Below are 21,266 nucleotides of genomic sequence, written 5' to 3'. Positions count from 1 at the left end.
CCTGCCAGTTGCTAAGTCGCCCTAGCCCATGTGCAACGAAACAAGGTATGGTCCACCATCTCGTCCCCCCCACAATCCCTACATACCAGAGGGATTCTCAATCCTCATCTGCTAAGAACTGCCCTTGTCGGAAGACAGCCCCAGACCACTTTCCAGAGAAATAGAGCTACCCTCAGGTGGAGTCCCAAGAGCCAGATCCAGGTGCAGTCAGGCCTAGGCTCATACTGCCGTCGGAGAATGCGGGAGAGGTCGCCTACCCTGATGCTGGTTCTGGTAGAGGTGCTCCAAACCCGCATGTCAGGACCTGCACACCTAGATAACGGGAGGGATCAGACCCTCTCTACGAGATGCTTCCCGAAAAGCTGAACCAACCTAGTCTCGTCCCATGCAGCCTCCTCAGGGACAAGAAGATCATAGACTCGCAGATCTTCTGCAGCCTCGACACTAACCATAGTCGGCCAATACCGCAAGGGGAGGGCATCTACCTACGAGTCTCCAGCCACATCAATACTGCGCCTCTCTCTAAATAGTTTGGGGAAAAAAAACTTTTTTTCGTAATAAATAATTGAAGGCTGAATTAAAGGTCTCAGTAATTTTCCATTATCCAACTCCCATTCCCATAGGATAACGTGAGGGCCAACAAGTAACTTTGTACATAAGACGGCACATCATTTGCCGTCTTCATAGGGTCCTCTAGTACCGCCGAGCCAATTCATCGTGTTGGTCTTGTGGTTTCCTTTGGTTGTACCATCTCCCGATTCTCGCTCTCTCTCCATAGTCCATCCATAGCTCGTCCTTCGCTCGAATAAATAGCGGCTTTTCTTCCCCAAAGGTTAGCTCTTCGTCCTCTTCCTCTAAACCTAGGGTTTTTTCTCCCCCTTCCCCTTCCTCCAATTTTTAGGGTTTCTTACCTGAATCCTCTTCTTTCCAGGCTAGGGTTTGCTTTTCTTCTCAAGAAAGCGATAATTATCTCGCTTTTTGATCAGATTTATTGGTGGGAGCGATTGGATTCCAATGGATTTCGACGAGTACGAGTACTTGGAGAAGACAGTGGAGAACGCGGAGGCCCCGAAGGAGAAGGAATGGGTGAGTGGGAACGGGGAGGAGAAGGACCGGGGCAGGAGCTCCAAGCACCGGTCTGAGGAGGCGGATCGGGACTCGGATCGCCGCTCGAAGCGGACGAGGTCCGAGGATGATGGTGGCCGAGACCGGGATCGGCGGCGAGAGAGGGAGAGAGAAGGGGAGCGGGACTGGCACAGGAGTGGGAGGGATCGCCGGGAAAGGGAGCGGGATGAGAGGAACGGGAAGGAGAGGGATCGTGATAGGGAGAGGGAGAGGGAGAGGGAGAGGGATATGGAGCGTGACAGGATCAAGGAGCGCGAGAGGGAGAGGGAGAGGGAGAGGGAGCGGGAGCGCTTGCGCCGGAGCAGGAGCCGCTCAGAGAGGAATCAGGATGAGGAGCGAGACAAGTACAGGGAGAAGAGCAGGGAGCGGGAGTTCAAAGAAAAGGAGAAGGAGTTCAGAGAAAGAGATCGTGATCGTGATGCCAGGTGCTCTTTTATCTGCTTTTGGTTGTCACTATTCTTCTCTTTATTATTGTTGTATAGGTAAATTGATTGTAGTTTTAAGTTGAATGGTACTGCTTTTACTTGCTGAAGCGTCTGGAAGATTGACTTTGGATTTTGATCGTTGGTTAGTAGACAATATAGATGCCCTATACTTTATAAATTATACAGAAGTGCACATTGAAAGGAAATATAGGTAGTATTTGTTCGAATATTAGGGTAGCGTTTGCACTATCTTTTGGAGTTTGCTTCAAAGAATTAGTTCTGGTTAGTATTCAGAGTAAAATATTCTCAAATAGAAAGATTCTTGCTGTTTCCTTATCAATCTTATTTGGTGTTTGGCTGTGTACTTATCTCCCTTTTATCATCAAGGGAAAGCTTGTTTTTCTTTTAAAATATAATTTCATGAAGTTGTATGCTTGATGTGGGAATACAGCAAAATTATTTAGTGGCGTCTGGTTCTGTGACTAAGACCTGTCAACAGTTCAATTAATTCTTTTACCAGATGTACTGTGGAGTGAAACTTAATTGAGTGCCGCAGAAGTTTTTTTCCCCTTTTTTCCTATTAAATATATATTTAACATAATGCACATAACATACTAGCCTGCTTTTGTTTTTATGGAAGCCTTCTTGAAGCAAACATATGGAGAATGATGTTTTCAAATCCATGGGAAATAACCTCTTGAGGATGCATGTCATGCATATTCTATGCGTCCTGTTTATGTGGAATGCTGATACATACCTAATTATTTGCCATGTTGACCCATCTTCAGTGACAAATTAGTTATACTAAATATGATTCAAGAGGATAAACAATTGCCCTAGACACTAAGAGGAAATTGTTAAGTCGAGCAAATTGTTTTGCGAGGTTCGGCTGATAATTTGGTCCCAAATTCACATGGGCTAGGTATTTTACCAGTAAACTCCCTCATGAGACGAGGAACCGATTGGAAGAGGTCATTGCATCTTTCTTATCAATTAGAAATTATTTTAGAGCTTTCATGAACAATGTCATTTTGGCCAAAATTTGGGATTAAAACAAACAAGGTCGTACTCGGTTGGGTTAATGATCGTAATAGTCTGCAAATGTTGCTTAGTTGAATTTGATCAAGTTGGTTGGAGGTTGAGTACTGCTATAATGCTGTCAATTAGATGTTATCTTTGAGAGCTACAGTATGTGAGATATGAATCATTGTCAGAAACATGTGTATTGACATCTTGTTGATGGAATGCATTAAGAGGTAATAGCTGTTTGGCAAGTTTAAAACATCCTTCTCCAAAATGAAGTAAATATATACATAGTCATACACATATGTATGCATGTAAGTATGTCTGCATACATTTATGTGTATATAATTCAAACTTTGGAGCCATATAGTTATTGATAACTGTTGGACATCATTTTCACGTGAAGCCCACAAGTGCACTTCTTGGAGATTTAAATTCCTGTTAGGCTGAGTATATATTGAGAAGTCATTTGCATAAAATTCTAAATGCCAAAAGACTGAAGCAACCTGGCTGGAGCATGTTTGCTGATGCAATTTACTTCTCCCTTTTTTGAGTTATGGCAAATATGTAGGGCAGTAGGGGAAGTTCTAATTTAAAGTAGAGGTGATTAGAAAACTAGCTTCTTTTTTTCTTCTTTTCTTTTTCTCCTTCGTTTGGGTTTTGATGAAAACCTATAAAATATGGAATTAGAAGATAAAGGAGGAAACAGTTGACTTAGCGGTGAACCATTAACTTCAAGTGGAGCCAATATTTTGTGATAGTAGATATTTTTTAACTTCTTTTATAACTTTGTAAGCAATTATGTGAGCAAGTTGTCCAACATTTTATATATGTCGGATGAATTATTATTATTATTATTATTATTATTATTATTATTATTATTATTATTATTTCTCTCATTTCTTTTTAATCCTTGACAGAACTTTTATTTACCATCCAAGGTTCTGTGCCACCTCCACCAAATGATCATAAACATTGACTTATCACTACATATTACAATTGGAGTAGGAGGTGATACCATTGACACCTGTATATAGTACTTCAGTTGCAACACCACCTTACTCCTTGTTGACACCTGCTTGATTCACAACCTCTTTCCTGGGCCAATAAATGTTGGTCTCTAGCTAGATGGTTATACATCCACTTCATTTTTTCCCCTCTCCCTCAATAAGCAATTAGGCACTTTTTGAAAATTTTATGTTTTCCCTGTTTTCTTTTTCCTCCTGTCAACTTCTCTATTTCTTTTTTTCCACATACTCATACTCCTAGCAGATTTTATGTCACTATTCACATGGAATGGTTTCTTGTTTGTGCTGCTACATGCTGCAGTTTCATGTAGCTGCTAAATTGTGTTATTTAAAGAATATCAATATTATGAATATTGAACAAAAGATTCTGGGAACTCGCAGATGCACTAGAGCACTCTTCAGCTGGTCATTCTGGCAACTAAGACTATTCAGGAACTCAGGTCATGGGATGTAAAAGTTCATTCTTATTAGAATTTCTGAAATCTATGAAACTAGAATTTATCTTTGCGAGACTTGGGATGGTAATATTGGAGGATTTGAAGATCAATGGTGATGTTGTGTTATGTTTTTGGTTTTCATCCGCATTGCAACACTGTGGCTGAATTGTATTTGTTCTGTTGCAGACATGCTGGTGAGGGGATTCATAGAAGCATATCATATTTTGTTGCTTTTAGGGGAATGGCTATTCAGTTGACTGCAGGACAACCTGTTTTTTGTTTATATGCAGGGTTCCTCTGGTGGATGGCTTCTAAGTGTTTTGACATTAAATATTTTGTTTCAAGAATTTTTTTTCTTTCCTTGCTAGTAAGGTTTGTCGTACTGGTGCATATTATCTAGTACCGGACGTACCATACCATGTCAGTATCGAACCAAGACTTGGTACGGGAGGTTTACCGAGTCTCGGCATGTTGAACCATCCCCCATACTAGCATACTGACTTTGTACTATCATGGTACTGGTATGGGTTTGGTATGGATATGGCGAATCTTGCTTGCCAGAAAGTGGTTGCATATGGCATTTCCAGACTTACTGAGTTCAAATTTTGTCGTCTCGTGAATCCATAATTTCTGCTATGTACTTCGAATTTAATTCATTCTAGAAAGGCCTTCTCTTCAAAATTGTAGATTCCTGGTATCCCTTCTTCTTTTGCCATTTTCATATAGTTCCACCAGTTTCTTAAGTTTTTTTTGAGTATATTTGCATTTAGCAGCACAACCTACTAATGTATTCTGAAGTTGCCCTACTCTTTCATATTCTACGAGTGATTGATTTTTCCCCACAAATTTCCAAAAGACTGATATGGTTTTGCCTGTCATGTGCATTTTCATTTATATACCAGGCTAACATGATCCTGGATGTTTCATAAGAATAAATGGTTGTGGGTCATAAATTTTTGGTTTTTTTGTAATTTTTTTTTGATGCGTACACGAGCTTTCTATATTTTCTTGGTGTTATTAGCATGCCTCTATTGTTTTATTTTTAATTATCTGGTCATGATCAATTGCTAGGAAACTTTACCTGATCTTTGTAGGTCCTGTTAGCAATCTGTTTTGCTGTCAATGTAAAATCTTTTGCTGTAGTTTTGTCCACTTACATTATATTGACTGAATCCTTTACAGTGCCTTGCAGGATTATATTACGTGGATCTAGTAATTCATGTTGGAGAAAGAAAATTGCCTTGCAGATTTTTTCACCATAAATTTGGCACCATCATCTTCTTAATAAATTATTTCAGTTCATAAAGAGAAAAAAGAAAAAAAAACTGGAGTCTGGTTTTGTCTTTTGTCCAGATTTGGGCGTTATTCAAAATAAATCTGCTATTCTTGTTCTTTATTTGACATGCATAATCTTTGAATATTCTTTTCTCATACAGGCGAAGAAAAGAGGAAGTGGCAGAGCCTGAGGCTGATCCAGAACGGGATCAAAGAACCGTGTTTGCCTACCAGGTTCTCTTTTTACTTTAGGTTTTTTAATTATTATTTTATTCTGAATATTTCCTGACTCATTTTTGTTCTTACATTTTTTTTTTACAGATTTGTTTGAAGGCAGATGAGAGAGATGTCTATGAGTTTTTTTCAAGGGCTGGGAAGGTCAGTGTGATGATATATTTCATAATTTGTGAATGTCAAAGTGATGGCGCCATTACTGACTTATATAAAATGCAACATAGAAGTGTATATTGCCATTATTTTTTTTCCTTCTGTGTCAAGAAACTAGCAAAGAATCAAAGCACCAGTTTCAGAAGTAGCATTCCATGTAGATTTGAGCAGCCTGCAATAAAAGGAAGCACCGAAAATGAGTTAATACCAGTCCATTGTTCATTAGTGCTTTTGCTGGCTGCATCATCTTATGCTTCCAACACTTGTGAGTGAGAGCTAATTAGTTAGCATCCTCACCTCCAGTTGTCCACAGGTCGACAAGTGAGGCCTGAGGTCTAATTCAGTTTGTGAAGCTATTATATATGCATGTGTATGTATATCTACATACAGAAATATATGTTTCAGGATGGCGTTTGGCCTGTTTTGTTTAAAGTTTTGGATATCCTTGGTTGAATCCTGTACAGCTACATTCTTCCATCTTTGATCCAATATATTTACTATTGTTTAGACCTTTTTTTGTGTTTAGCCTGGTGTTAGCCTGATTTGTTTGATTCCACCACATGCCCAGACTTATCATCTTCTTCCTGATTGCCTTCCACCATCATCATTAGATTCTTTTATCCTTATCATAAATACTAGCACAATACATAATTCCTTTGTATCTCCATGAAAATGACCCTCATAGTGACATTAATTTATAGGGATGCCTCCAGTGCAAAGAAGATGACAGGAATACTGAGGCATCTCTCAATTTAAAACTCTTAATATAGAACATGAGTCCCCTTAAGTGAAACCTCAATTATGGGCACCTGGCAGCTCACTGAGCAGCTCAACCTGTGCGGCACAGTAACTAGGCCAAATGCATACATATAAGGCCACTAGGACTGCATTTTAAAACACCCGAGCAAGGAGAACAGAAAACCAAGCACTGTTGGATACAGAGCACAAAAAAATTGCTACAATACTAGGAATAGATCCATGGCAAAAACAGAGCTAAACAAAGATCTGCTACACACAACCTGCAAATTACTACAGGCCGTGTTGTCTTAATATATTCTTCTACGTATTTCATGTACATGATTACATTCCTAGCCATGCAGTTGTTATTGGAAAGTATTTCTCATTACATCTTTGTAACTCATTATATAGTTAGGTGAGTGGATGCAGTTCAAAAAAAATATTTTTGTAGTGATGAAGTAACCACTTTTTACCTTTCTAAGAACTTACTCTCATAAATTGGCATGAGATTTTATTGGTAAAAATAAATTGGCATGAGATTGATTGTGGTGATCTTCCCCTATCAGTGATATTTTTGTTTGTCATTTTTTAGTAGTCAAAAGTTCATTTTTTGAATTCATTAGTGCACTGTAACGTGACAGGCAATCATATAGGCTGCCTTCGTGGTGCAATTCTATAACCTATAAAGTATCTATATCTGTGGATCCATGTTTTGTAAGTTGAACAAATAAAAATTGGAACATGCATTTTAATTAGACATTCTACTAATGGATTTTATTTGCTATGTTTAGGTTCGGGATGTGCGCCTCATTATGGATCGCAATACAAGACGTTCTAAGGGTGTTGGGTATGATTTCTTGAACCATTATGCGCCAATACATAATGCCAAATCATAACTCAAAGTGATCTATTTAAAACATGGTTTTTAAAGATTATCTCATGAAATTTGTTGTGCTTGATGTTGCCACCACACCATATTAAACACTTCTATCACAGCCATGTAGTTAATTGTTGGAATAAGCCTGGGGCGAGGAACAATTCTTGTTAACCTGTTACATGGTTCTCAGTTAGTGTGTTTACTGCTTAAAAGCTTTTCAATCAGCATGCTCAGTGTGATCCTGGGGTTGTACCCAATTTATCTTCATTTTAGTGATGAGCGAGGGGTTGTAGACTAGGTTCAAGATCACACTCATAGAGGTGCTGGGCTGGCCCGTAGACACATGATCATGCCTTATAATTTGTTTATATTATTGGGATTGGGTAGCTATTTGGCTGGTTAAGCTGTGACTACTTACCCATTAACCTGCTATTGTCTATGCTTGAGCGATTATGATATGAATTGCTTTCTAGGAGTGCCAAAAAAAGAAAATCGTAGATGAGTTGAAAAGATATTTAGAAGAATAACAATTAATGAGTTAGGCTAAATATGCAACTTATAATGATCGAGCGGAATTGTAGATGTGGAAAGCTAGTGAAAATGAGGGACATAAGATGTGTTAAATATGGGGATATGTGGTCCTGTTGAAAGATGGTGACTGGTGAAATCATGCAAATAGTGAGATAGTAACTCCATGTGTTGTTGAATGAGATTATAAGACACTACCATTGATAATGTACATGCCAGGATGGGGTGTGCATATTAAATGTTATTTGACAATATAGGGAAAAATCAAAAAAAAAAGAGGCAGCAAAAGGTGTCCGGACAAGATAAAATAATTATAGAAAACTTGATGTGTTCAAGTGAAACATTATTGGGTTGATCAATAATGTTGTTTTTCGTAATATTTGATGAAGGAACTAATCTATTTTGCAAATGTATGGAGATAAAGATGAATATTAAAATAATAATAGTCAGATATCAACTGATGAGCCGCAATATAAAGTTATGGGAGGTTGAGGGTATCACATATGGCTGTCATCAATGTTTGTGAGACCTGGCTTTTTACTCATTGCTTCAACCTTTAGTCTCTTTTCCTGGTTGGGTAAATTGCAAGTATAAATTAAGGATGCAAGAATGGCAAAAAAGATTTTTGACTTGGGGGAAGCATATCTTGGAGATAATTTGTTTGATATATTCTTATAGATTATTGATAAGGAGCAAACAAATTCGCAGTCAGAGAGTTCTTGTCTGTGGTAGCTTTTTTGATCTTGTCCATTGTGTTTTGTGTATGTGTGTACAAGAATGTTAACTCTCTATACGGTCATTGAATGTAAAAGCAAACATTAGGTAAGAAGTTCCAGCTTCCTCAATAAAATCACAAAAATAGATATTTGATATATGTTTTGATTTATGTTGCTAGACTTTTTGTCAAAGAAAGGAGGGAGATGATGGAATTTACAATAGAATCAAAGCAACTGGATGAAGAGATGCTTTTTGGACTTTTATGCAATCAATGCATATGTTACTAGGCATTATGGGATCATTGCATATGTTCATAGACTAAAACATGGAGTTGTATGATAAAAATGTTAGGCTATATAGTGGATAAGATGTAATTATAGGTTAGATTGCCAAACTGGTTGTGATTATTTGTTGAAGCTTGGAGTTGCACCTCATTAGTTAGCTGATGTATTGGAGAACCTAACATAATTGTTTGGTCATGTGCATGGTAGACCAGAGGAGATTCTTGTTAAGAGGCTGTAACCTGGGCACCTAGACAGCTTCCTAGGCTGTTGACTATCTTAGGATGCCCGGGCTCTTCTCGCTGAGACCATCACATGCATATAAACATGTACATTAGGTTGTGTCTATGTGTATGAGTAGTATGCAATGACACATATTCTTAGGCATATATTCTATACATCTAGGTAACTTATATTTATATATATAGACATAGTTATACATATTATATATAATATTTTTATATTTAACTAATCTCTTTTAAATAAAAAATAAAGAAAATAAGTGACACATGGATGCTAAGATGGATCATCCACATCCAATTGGCCTAAGGAATTTTTAATTTTTATAAAAGAAATAACTTAAATCCTAAAAAAATTGACCTACATAAAGTCTTCCATTCTAAAGCTTGAACTTGAACTCCAGCATATAATAATATGGAGGATTGAGGAAGCTGATCAATCTCTACCACTTACACCAACGCAGTGATGATGTATGTTAGTAATATTTATTTTTTAAATATATTAATCATTTAACTACTGATTCTACGAGCTATAACATATCTTGAAAGTGTTTTTAATTGTATACCTCCAGTATCCATGCCTTAAGGCATGTTAAAATATTTAATTGTGGAAACTTTATGAAAAATATAAGAATGTAATTGAAGAAATTGAGTTAGATTGGTTGAAATTGTTTTTGGACCTTTAGTGGGCACTTTATCTTCCTTTTCTTTTTGTTTAATCGTTGTTATCACTATATTTGTAACAGTTTATTTGAAAGCAAGTAGTACAGTTATATCTCTATATCTCTGTCTGTTTTCTACTTCTTTCTAGGTTTTTCAAAATTTATGTTCTTCTCAAGCTGTTAACTGTCTTTCCACTGATACTTGATCATGCAACTGTAGGCATTCGGATTTTAGGTGATTGATAATAAAAAATGCTCATCTTACCAAAAAAGAAAGTAAAAATTCGGTAATGCTCAGATCTGCAGTGTGCAATTGGTTATGTGGATGGTACTAGCATTTACTGATTGAGCTATATATGCACAAAGATGTTGTTGTTGCTGGATCACACTAATGAGTTGGAACAATTCTGACTGGAATCATATTTATTGGGAGAATAAAAATTTGCATTTGGCACATGGATGCGAATATAGCAACTCACTGAAACTAGCTGATTCTCTGTAAACTGCTTTTTTCGTGTAGTCTCTTGCATGCAGCACATTAGTTTTTCATTCCCCTTCTCTTGATAGTAGACATTTGGGTTGTGCTTGGCTGATGCATTTCGTTTACTAAAAAAAAAACTATGTCATTTTGGGAACTTATACTGAGTATTCCATTAGTTCTAAACTTCTAATTTTACAAGAACTTTATAGATACACATTTTGATACTTTAGTCATTCCATACCCAATTTTTCTAACAAAACACAAGGCAGTGAAAGCTGATCTTTCCATCTATTTGAATTAGCCTAACTGCTATAGCTTTCAACTCCAATCCTCTCTATTTATTCTTTGAACGTATTTCACCTGAAACTGATTGCCAGAACTAGAGAAGTGTTAAAGAACTCTTCAACGGATTTTTCTTCAATATCTTTCTCCAAAGAAAAGAATCTTATATGCTCTACAGATTACACCTATTAAACTAGAAGAAACAGTGGTGGAACCAGTTAAAAAAACCAAACCTGGCATATTTTAGGCCAGCCTACCTCTTAGGTTAAAATTTTTGAAGTTTGTGGCCCATTGTCTCACATTTGTTTTCTCTAGGCACCTAAATCAATTCTAAATTGCGTATGCAGATGTATTGAGTTTAATGATGCAATGTCTTTTATATCCCCTGATACACCTATTCGTTTTGTAATTGGAGCAGATCTTCTTTTCCTATATCATTTAGCGTTTGTAAGCTTTTGTTGCAGATATATTGAGTTTTATGATGCCATGTCAGTTCCGATGGCGATAGCTCTCTCTGGCCAGCTGCTTAATGGCCAACCGGTTATGGTTAAGCCTTCAGAGGCTGAGAAGAATTTAGTGCAGTCAAATACGACCGGAGCAGCCGGTGGGCTTATTGGGCCTTATTCTGGTGGGGCTAGAAGATTGTATGTTGGTAATCTTCATTTCAACATGACAGAAGGTCAGCTTCGACAGGTATATTGAATCTTTGAACTTTGACCACTGAACTATAATCAGTGCAATTCTTCTGTTGTGTTGTTGATGAACATTAATAGCTCTATCTCTTGTCCTATTAACTGCATTCAGTTGTATCCATAGTAAATATTGCAGTTTACTTTGCATCTTGGTTTATTGAATTTGTCTTGGAGTGAATGTTAGTCTGAATTTTATTTCTGTTGGGGATTTTCTGGATTAAAATGTTTCTAAGTTTGCTGTTGGAACTTCCATTATTGGTTTAATAAAATAAATTTTGTACTTGAGTGTTGCAAAGTTTATTATGGTGCTGCCTATCTCATGTCTCTATTTAATTATTGATAATGACAATTCAGCTATTATTTGCCGCCCATCAGATGATGATGGATTTTAGCGGTTACTGTTTCTCAATTATGCTCTAAGTTCTTGATGAAGTTAGATAATTGCTTTTACTTCTCAACTAATTTATGCACATGTTTGATTTCTTGACTTGTTGGCTAGTTTCCAACCGTACGGGTTTTAGATAACTACCATAGTGGGTAGTTGTTTGCTTGACTGATGTTGAAGAGATTGCCATCGGTCAGTTGAAAGTTATCAATCCTCTTGATTGCTAGTGTACAGTGATGCTCAGATTACGGTTGGGTGCAAATTGTTGAAATCTTGATACACATGCCTTTAGCCATTTTTGTGTGCTCTTTACCGTATTGAGTTGAATTGCTTACCTTCAGTCAAAATTCTAGTTAAAGTTTCAATAATTGAACATCTTACAGCAATATATGATTAGGAAGTTCAAGGTTAAACCAATTCTGGATCTTAGATAATTAAGATTAAAAAGTGCTAGGCCATTTGTTTAATCCGTGTGGGATGCAGCCTTAGCGACAAGGGTTGAGGCTTTTGATTTGCGGGGAGAGAGAGAATAAATAGGAGAATAAGAAGAAAAGAAAGAGGAGAGAGAGAGGATAGGAAAGTGGAATTCTCCACAGGAAGATATTTCTAGATTCAAAAGTCAATCATTATAATAAACTTGGGAATTTCTAGCCTAACAAGCCAGATTGTTTTTAGTTTGTTGAAAATTGGATTAGCTTGGCTTGGCCTGACCGAAGTGTCATACATATCTTAGAATCTTAGTCACTCTGAATGCTAGCTAGACCGTCCAACTTTTAGGTATCTGCAGACCTATCCTCCTGCCTTCAAGTCTCTTGCTGCTGCCATATGCAAATGGTTGCTTGCTGCCCCCCATTGACTTGTCATCGACATTGTAATGACATAGGACCTTACCCAAATTGGGTAAGGTCCTATGTCATTACAATGTCGATGACAAGTCAATGGGGGGCAGCAAGCATAGGACCTTACCCAAAGGTCCTATGTCATTACAATGTCGATGAGAAAGGTCCTATGTCATTACAATGTCGATGACAAGTCAATGGGGGGCAGCAAGCAACCATTTGCATGTGGCAGAGCACAGTCCTCCTGTTTAAGCCTTATCCTCCAAAAGAAAGGATCCAATCAGAAATGCCATGACTTTCTTGTGGTTAGCCACAGAAGGGTTTGTGCTGTAATATTCCCATAGCGGCATATGGGTTGCGGGCTCGGTTGGCTTTGATACCAATTGTAATAATCTAGGACATCACCGAAAAGGTCTAGCCATAAGGTTGTTATTTGGGGTCCTTCTCTTTGTTTAAGTATCCAAGGTCTCCCCAATGTGTACCTGATATAGTACTAAACACACTCTCACAGATCCATATAGGTATCTCTCTCTCTCTGCCTCCAAATTTGTTACTGGCGTACCTGTCTCCCTTCTCTCTCTCTCTTACTCTCCTACCTTGCTTCCATCTCTAAACTAGCCTCTGGCACCCTTTTCTTCCCTCCACGCTCTCTTGCCTGCCCTACCTTGTTGGTGCCTCCTGATCTATTGCCTGCACCCTCTCTCTCTCTCTCTCTCTCTCTCTCTCTCTCTCTCTCTCTCCCCCCCCCTCTCTTCCCCTTCTCCCTCTCCCTTCCTCCTTACCTCCTTACGATCTTTGAGTTGCTGAAGACTTTCCTTCCTCCTTTTCTCTATCTCCAGTTTGGCTAGGTTTGCATCACTGAGATGCAAACGCCAAGTTCGGTTGGATGATGGGCAAGTTAGGCCCAAGGCCGGGCTGAACTAAGGCCAGCAACTTAGGACTACATGCTAGGCAATGACCCAGTAGGAGTCTGGCCCAGCCTGGTTAACATCCAGGTTTACATAATACTCTAATATTTAGGTCTCACTTTAGTCCATATAAGAAACAAAATTTTTGGATTCCAGAAGATAATCCAATTAAATCCGAACGTTCTTATTCCAACCTGTTCTTGAGCTAGGATTAAGTCAATCAGGAGCTTTCCTATTAGAAAGATTTCAAATTTTAAGGAGCTTTAAATTAAGATTTTCTAGACATTTTCCTTATCTTGAGATTTTAGCTCAGTCTGCAAATATGTGTGTAAAATAACATAAATCTAGTTTGATGTTAAATTGTCCTTGAGAGCTTGGTTTGAAAGATTTCCAGAAGTGGTTGTCATTTGGATGAAGAATTTAGGTTATTATTTTATTTGATGTAATACTCTTTACCATGTTCTTACGTTGGACTCACGATGTGGTACTGAGCCCTTGGAGGATTAAAGAATTGTTTAATGAGTTTTCTGGTAAGGCCTTTCATATTAAGTTGTTTACAGATAAATATTTTCGTGGTGTCAAATAGACAAATGAACTAAAGGAGCTGATGTGTGTTGAGGGAATATCGGCATTTATGCACTGTTAGATATTATGATGCTTGGAGATATGCTGCTCGACACTGTTGACCCTGATATGAAGCCTACGGTGGACCTTTATTAAATCGTCGTAGGATTTTTGAATTGTGGAAATTGGTTTGTCATAATCATTTGTCTCGATATCTCATTTGTAATTTTTTAACTTGTAAGTCAAGCTACTTGTGCACCAAGGAAATCTCATCTGTGTGCGCATATTCTTGAAAGGTGCTCTAGGTTAGGGTATTATGCACAAATGAAGTGGCTATTTTCAAGTTATATTATTCTGATATAATTAAGCATGTTAACAATGGCAAAAGATCAACCACAATCTACTACAGTGTTGGTGTTTCGTGACTTGTGACCTCTGAACTGAGTGTAGTGGCATGGCCAAGTGTATAATATGAGTCTTGAAGCTTTGCTTAGTCTATATGTATACTTGTGGCTTGCAATTCTTTATCAGGTGAGGCTTTTAATCAGAGGTCTATTAATTTTTTTTTGGTAACCTTACATGCGCACTTGCACTTATTGCTAATATTCCAATATGTCATGAAAAAGTATTGTAAAAACTATTATGTTATCCATGGAAAGATTAAATGTGAATTAGTGGCTCCATGCATCAAATATATGGATGACATTTCTGATTTTTGTATTCTGGCCCTTAGGAGAGCGTAACTAATAAAGTGTTCCTGCAAGCTAGATTACCATGACTCAAATTCTCTAGCTTGTGGAAGTTTTGAATGTTTGAAATTGAATACAGAATTTATTATCATTTGCTTAGTTTAATGGGGTACTAGGCATGTTTTTCAATCTTTATTTTTTCCCATAATTGGGCTTAGTTACAAAGTCAACTCATGTATGTATCATAGAAGTGCTCAAACACTTACAAAAGAAATCATAATAATTTGACCTCGTAGATTGTCAGCCCAGCAAGCATTCCGAGTCAATGGAGCCACATAGTCCATGCTTTCCAGTTTCTGTCTCTCAATACCTTGCCCATTCTTTCTCTACTTTTTATCTTGCCCATATGCTATCCACTATTTTTGATGACTGATGTGGTGGATGTTTTGAGCTAGTCATTGAATAGAGTGCAGCTGGTTAGAGCCTTTATCTTACAGGAGGTGAAGGATTTTCTTTATCGCGCATACAGCTTTTTCATTTGCATTGATTGAGTTGACCATATCTTTGAAATTTTTTTCCCCAGAGCATTAAAATGTGAGTTTGTTACACCTCATGAAGAAGAGAGTAAGGCTAAAGTTTTACACTTGATTGATAGCATTGACCTTGATTAAACCTTGTTCTTGTGGAAGTCGAGCATTTTTTTTTTTTGATCCTGCAGTTCTTGAGGTGGTATGCTTTCCAGTTGAGTTAAATGATGACTATTTTCGTTGCTATGTTTTTTTCAGTGTCTGGACTTTTTAAGTGCCAGCAGCTGCTGCTTGTTCTTTTGTAAATAATGTCGATCATAAACATGCAACCACATGGCATGATTTAACATCCACCATTTGACTGTCCCTTCTGCTTCTACGCATTAAACAAGAAGTACAATGGTGCAACAGTTTCTTGCTTGTAAAGCCTAACATCTCAGCTTCTAACTTTTGATTTGGGGCTTTGATTTTTAATATTCATGATGGGTTCATGCAGGTGTTTGAACCATTTGGTACTGTGGAGCTAGTTCAACTGCCCGTTGATCCAGAGACTGGGCTCTGTAAAGGTTTTGGCTTTATTCAAGTAAGTAGTAACCTTAAATTATTGGTGCTAGATCCTCAAAAACATAATCTAATGGGTTATAGTTCACTGTTTTAGTTTGCACGTCTTGAAGATGCTAGAGCTGCTCAGAGTTTAAATGGGCAGCTAGAGATTGCTGGCAAGACAATCAAGGTAGACTCCTGATTTGTGTGCATTGATTGTTTTTTTTTTGTTGTTATGTAGATGATTCGATGACATCAAACGTTATGCATGCATCTTTACATGTCTTCCATGTATATGTAGGTTTCTGCTGTGACGGAGCAAGGAGGAATGCAAGATCTTGGTGCAAATGCTGGTGATTTTGATGATGATGAGGGCGGAGGCTTGGTGTGCATCTTCTCTTATCATTGCTTTTGTTTTTTACTGGAGTTTGCTGTGTTAAAAAGACAGTGCATAATTCTTTTTTCATTCGTTTTTGGAATTGTCAAGCTATTGAATGTTTATCATCTTTATCTTGAATTGCTCTGGTGATCTATTGTTTTTTTCCAGGCATTCTAATCCTTTTGCCTCATTATATTACCAAATCTTTATAGTCTTGTCACTTCTATACTGAAAAAAAGAAGATATTCTGTGAATGGCTTTGATCATGTTTACAGCATAAAATGCCAATTATGCAATATATGCTTGATATACCTATCAATTGAACTTTGCTAGTGATCAAAGAAAATGTTAGGTTCAATGAAAATCTGTCCAAGATAGTTAAGGAGTTAGAACGGGGGGCTTAGGCTTAAGTGGTGTGGTATGATGGTAGTTCAAAAGGATGCATTGGTGTGAGACGAACCATTGAGTTTATGGCCCAATTTTTTAAGAGCTGGTGCAGATGATGAGAATTTGTTGGTTAAATATTTCGGAATAAAAAGAATACTGTTATGGGGTGTCCAATAAGTTCTTCAACAGAAAGAAATTGGGGTAGGGAATGGTGCTGCTGCTCTATACTCCTCTCTCCAATGTCAGTCCTCGTCCTACCCTTCCTCCTTGTTTCTGATAGTGTAATTTCTGCATATTAGACCTTTGCTGCTCGTGTCCAGAATAATCTTAGCAGTCATAATTGTCAATCAAGAGATTGTAACTTTATTTCCACGCCTGATAACTTTAAAGAAACTCTATTATACAGCTTTAACCTATAAAAATCTCTCTAAAAACTGTACGCATGCCTGAAAATCTATGTGCTGTTGACCTGAAACCATTCAAATTAATTTGTTACACGATATTTCTGTGGTAGCTGCACTGGACCTTATTTTTCCCTAGAGCTTCTCTGGACCTCTCTTTTGTCCTGGATCGGTGGATCTGTCCTTATCAGCCACAATCTGGTCTTAGAACTGTTGACCTTCATAGCACCTATAACTCAACTAATTTATTTTATTAGCTTCACCCATTGATTGTACGCTGGCTTGAGCACTTAAAGACAATCATATTCCCTCAATCAAGATTATCGCTTGGGATGAGATCATTTGGTCCTGTCATCCAAGTGGGGTGGTCATCTAAGAATCAGCTACCAATTGGCACACAATAGATTATGCTGCAAGCAAAGAAAAAAGATCAAATTCTGGTTAAAGTGACGTCTGCATTGACAAGCTAATGATGTGGAAAGCTAAATGCACTTCAGATGTGAGGTGTCTGAAGTTTGGATAAGATGAGGATAGAGAGGTTCTCCAAAATATTTTCTTGAAGCATTATACATAATAGTGTAACTGGTGTTAATTTCATGAGGAACATTGCATCTGCTTTATGTAGAGCCTGTAGTATGCTTTTTCCCCCTTTTAATTCACCAAAAGCTATTGGTTTATTGGATAGGGACCATACAGGAATTATAATTTGCTATTTCATATGTACTTGGCATGAGAATTAGTTATGGTGGCTCCAATTTAGTATCGCCAACATGTTTGTTTATTTGTTTATATAACTGCAGATTGGTAGTAAGCAGAAGTAAATAGTTGCACTAATGTTCAGTTACAATATTTAGGATATTTTTTTGCATGTAATTGTGATGACACACCTAGCAAGTATAAAATGACTTGTCCTGATCTTAGTGGCTTAAAGGTGGAGCGAGTGCAGAATCAGATTAGGAGTGGCATTATGGAAGCATCTTTAAAATGATGTTAAGAAATAGAAATTCGTGGATGTCATCTTTATCGTGTAATCAAGGAAATTGCCCCAAACTTATATAGTTGTTGAACTGTAAGAAGTACACGATAAGCAATTTGGAAATATTACAAAAGAATAAATAGCAATATAACCATTTAACTTGTTATCGTTAGAAATAAGATGTTGGTACTAAGTGCTTGATGGACGATACCATGGTCCTATCAAATGCTTATAACTGGGGGCTGCATTCTTATTTTGTATCTTCTGTTGTTTGTGTTTTACTTTGGCCTGTGCAATGCTTGTTCCTGAGCTATTCTGTATCCCAGGACCACATGGTTAAAAATTAAAACTGTCAAAAAGAATTGAAAAGAGTATTTTACATTGCCCTGCAGTTTCCACTTCGTATGCTGATCATATTGAGAATGCATATTTACTTATTTACTTTTGCCATCCAGGTGCATGATGCATATTGTTATGCTTTAATTGTTTTTAATGTCCTGCCAATGCCTTTTCTATTATGCAGTCTCTAAATGCTCGCTCTAGAGCTATTCTGATGCAGAAATTGGACCGCACTGGAACTGCTACAAGGTTTGATGCAACTGAGCTTGTGCACTTAATTTTTGAATGTTTACGATATAAAGCTTTAGTGTGTATGCAGGTTGTGGTTATATCTCAGATTTGATCTATTCAAAGTTTCAAACTGAAGTTTCTTATCTGCACGCTCTTGAGTTGCAGTCTCTCTCTCTCTCTCTCTGTGTGTGTGTGTGTGTGTGTGTCAGCTGCATGCCCACGAGATTGTGTGTGCACGTGTGAAGACGGGCTGTCTTGAAAGTGACCTAGTGGGGCACTTATTTGATGTCTTATCCATTTTTATGTGCAGTGTTGCTGGTGCACTAGCCACGCCTGCTGTCAATTCTCCCCTGACTGTGCCAACAGCATCAGTACTTGGTGCCCCTCCCTTGGTTGCTCCTCTTTTACAGCCCTCTCTACCTGCTGTCTTAGGCTTACCAGGTTCAGCTCTTCCAGTTGCTTCCACTGCTGCACAGCCTGCTGAAACTCTTGGTGCCCCTAGTGAATGTTTGCTGCTGAAGAATATGTTTGATCCGAATGTGGAGGTTGGTTTAGCTGCCCCTACAATACCTTTTAGCTTTTCTGTTGCCTGTGTTATTATATTAAGGAACCATGATGCTGACATGGTATATTATGTTGCAGACTGAACCAGATTTTGATTTAGATATTAAAGAAGATGTTCAAGATGAGTGTTCAAAATTTGGCACAGTAAAGCATATCTTCGTAGAAAAGTAAGTGATTGGTGTTTGCAAATTTGTGTGTGATTATATTGATACTATTGATAGGGATTTTTGCATTAACTGTATACTCAGTAACTCATTACCAGAAGCAGGAGTATGAATTATACTTATCCGAGCCATATTCATGATTGTTGAATCATGATCTTTCAGCATATAATTTACACATTTTACATAACTGGGAACTCTCTGGGCTAACCTGTTAATTAATGTTCATATTATGAGGAAAGCAGTCAGTTGAATGATAGTACCGCAGTTTGGTTCAAAATGTTTCTAACATAATGTAAGCTTAATTAAATCTAGAAGTTACTAAACAACTATGAGAGGCTAGTGGCTAACATGCTTGTAGTAGTTTGTTGGGTGAAATTGCTCATTGTGGTTGAAACTCTCAGATCCATAACATCCTATGCAAAAAATTCCAGTTGTCAGGAAATTATCTGTATCTCAACATTGCCATTACTTGTTTTCCAATTAAAAATTTACTTTATCTGTCTAACATGGAGGTTTCTTTACTTGAGTTATATCTAACGTACTGAATTGTCAAACTCACCTTATTGTTCGTTTTTTGGAAATAGAAATAGCGCTGGCCATGTATATATACGTTTTGACAGTGCAACTTCAGCCATGAATGCACAGCGTGCCCTCCATGGAAGGTGGTTTGCAGGGAAGATGATCACTGCAACGTTCATGGTAAATGCACTTGCATTCACAATCATTTCTTTTTGGCTGCATTTGCTTGGAATTCCAGACTCAGCTTTTGGCGTTCTTGTTTCAGCTCCCTCAGAACTATGAAGCAAAATTTCCAAGCACCAGCTAAGTCGTTAGAAGGTGAATATGCTATACCAAAGCCTTGGGGGTAGCTTTACTGAGAGTAAGCTGAGAAGGGGCTTGCTTTTTATATCCCCTTCTTGTCTCTTACAATGCCAGCTTCAATGTCTTACATTGCCATCTTACAATATTTAGAGACATGCAGCAGAACTATGGACAATGATTCCTAAAATGCTCTCTTTGTTGTTTTAGAGCTCAATCCTGGTGCTTATCAGCATTCCTTGCTGACCATTGTGGTCTTAATATAGTTGGTTGCATTGTGGTCGTAGTTATTTGTTGTGAATATATTTAGAATAATGTAATGCAAAATATTGTTTTAGAAAGTGAATGTTATGAGCCTGCTTAATTACTGGTTACTATTGCTTGAAGTTTTGATATTCTTCATTTCATTATCAGTCGACCAACTATGTCCTACTTTTATTCAAACAAAAAAGGAAAAATGTGCTACTTATTGGGCTTGTTCCCTTCTGGCAGCTGTATCCAAAAGAACGACTTGATGAGTGAGTTCTGGAGGCATTGATGATCTTTGGAGGGCTTTTGTGCAAGTTGTTTAGTTGATCTTGTCTAATGTATGGGAAATCTGGTAGCTTACTGGTTAAGCAGGGGCCATCAATGTGCTCACTGAAGCTGGACTGGAAGATCGGGCTCGTTATTCTAGCCGTCTTACCAATAACAAAAAAAAGAAGGTAAGACTGGAAGATCAGTTTGCCGGTGATGGAAACGTTTTAGAAGATTTTAGATCCTCGTGAAAAATCTGCATTTATTTATGCAGGGGCTATATGACGGGGGAATCTTTCTTCAAGATGGAATAGTTAATGTCTGGTATGCAACACTCGGTGGTAGTGATTGTGACATCCCATGAAAAAGTTTTGTAAGGCTCAACTGGATTGAACCTGGTGCCTGAAATCTTTGGGGCACAAGGCAAGCCGAGGGCCTCGGCTTCCGGCCTTTATACTTGGTTTTGTTATTGTATTGCTTGGTTCCGTGCTTATTACAATTACTCCGTGAAGGGCTGATGGTTTATGTGTATGGAGAGGATGTTTGGCTTGCAAAAGAAAGGGATGATACACGTCGTGTGTTTGACAGCCATCCATCTCTACGACGGGATGATACTGTACGGCTCTCTGTGCATCTCAAAATCTGCCTTCGGTTGTCTTTCCAGAGACGAAACATAGTAAACCACACCTATTAACATAATCACAGTGGAACGGGAGATTGAAGTTTCAAATTTTGGGTGGTGCATCGCTAAACTTTTAGATCTGGATAATGACCGTAGGGGAAGATATCTATCCTTTTTTTCCTCTTAAAAATTTAAGAAGAAACACAGTCTTTCTTG

At 37.8% G+C, this 21,266-nt stretch overlaps 1 protein-coding gene and 1 long non-coding RNA gene across 5 annotated transcripts; both read left to right on the top strand.

Moving 5' to 3' along the window:
- Positions 1-694: 694 nt before the first annotated feature.
- Positions 695-20,959, top strand: LOC103718908 (uncharacterized). Of its 4 annotated transcripts, XR_015974074.1 has the most exons (16): positions 695-832; positions 932-1,550; positions 5,475-5,547; positions 5,635-5,691; positions 7,230-7,285; positions 10,970-11,198; positions 15,606-15,692; positions 15,768-15,842; positions 15,954-16,037; positions 18,319-18,383; positions 18,676-18,910; positions 19,008-19,096; positions 19,678-19,792; positions 19,878-19,930; positions 20,405-20,616; positions 20,703-20,959. XR_015974074.1 is itself a non-coding variant. In XM_008807916.5 (14 exons), exons 2-14 carry the CDS (start codon positions 1,015-1,017, stop codon positions 19,917-19,919), a joined length of 1,743 nt encoding a protein of 580 aa, XP_008806138.1. In that variant the 5' UTR covers positions 695-832; positions 932-1,014; the 3' UTR covers positions 19,920-20,276. The 4 variants fall into 4 exon arrangements, 2 of the variants coding, with proteins under 2 accessions (XP_008806138.1, XP_088568759.1); XR_605912.4 differs by lacking the exon at positions 695-832 and having other exon boundaries at positions 836-1,550; XM_008807916.5 differs by lacking the exons at positions 20,405-20,616; positions 20,703-20,959 and having other exon boundaries at positions 19,878-20,276.
- LOC148699771 (uncharacterized) lies at positions 12,499-12,669 on the top strand. Its single transcript, XR_015974075.1, has 2 exons — positions 12,499-12,554; positions 12,586-12,669. It is a non-coding gene; the product is annotated as an uncharacterized LOC148699771 (long non-coding RNA).
- Positions 20,960-21,266: the final 307 nt, after the last annotated feature.

The sequence above is a fragment of the Phoenix dactylifera genome, chromosome 16 (genome assembly GCF_051530095.1).
Source record: "Phoenix dactylifera cultivar Ajwa chromosome 16, Ajwa_hap1_PhDact_Kaust_v1.1, whole genome shotgun sequence".
Classification (NCBI taxonomy): Eukaryota; Viridiplantae; Streptophyta; class Magnoliopsida; order Arecales; family Arecaceae; genus Phoenix; species Phoenix dactylifera.
Note: the sequence above shows the minus strand (reverse complement) of the source record. Positions and strands in the feature narration are given on the sequence as shown.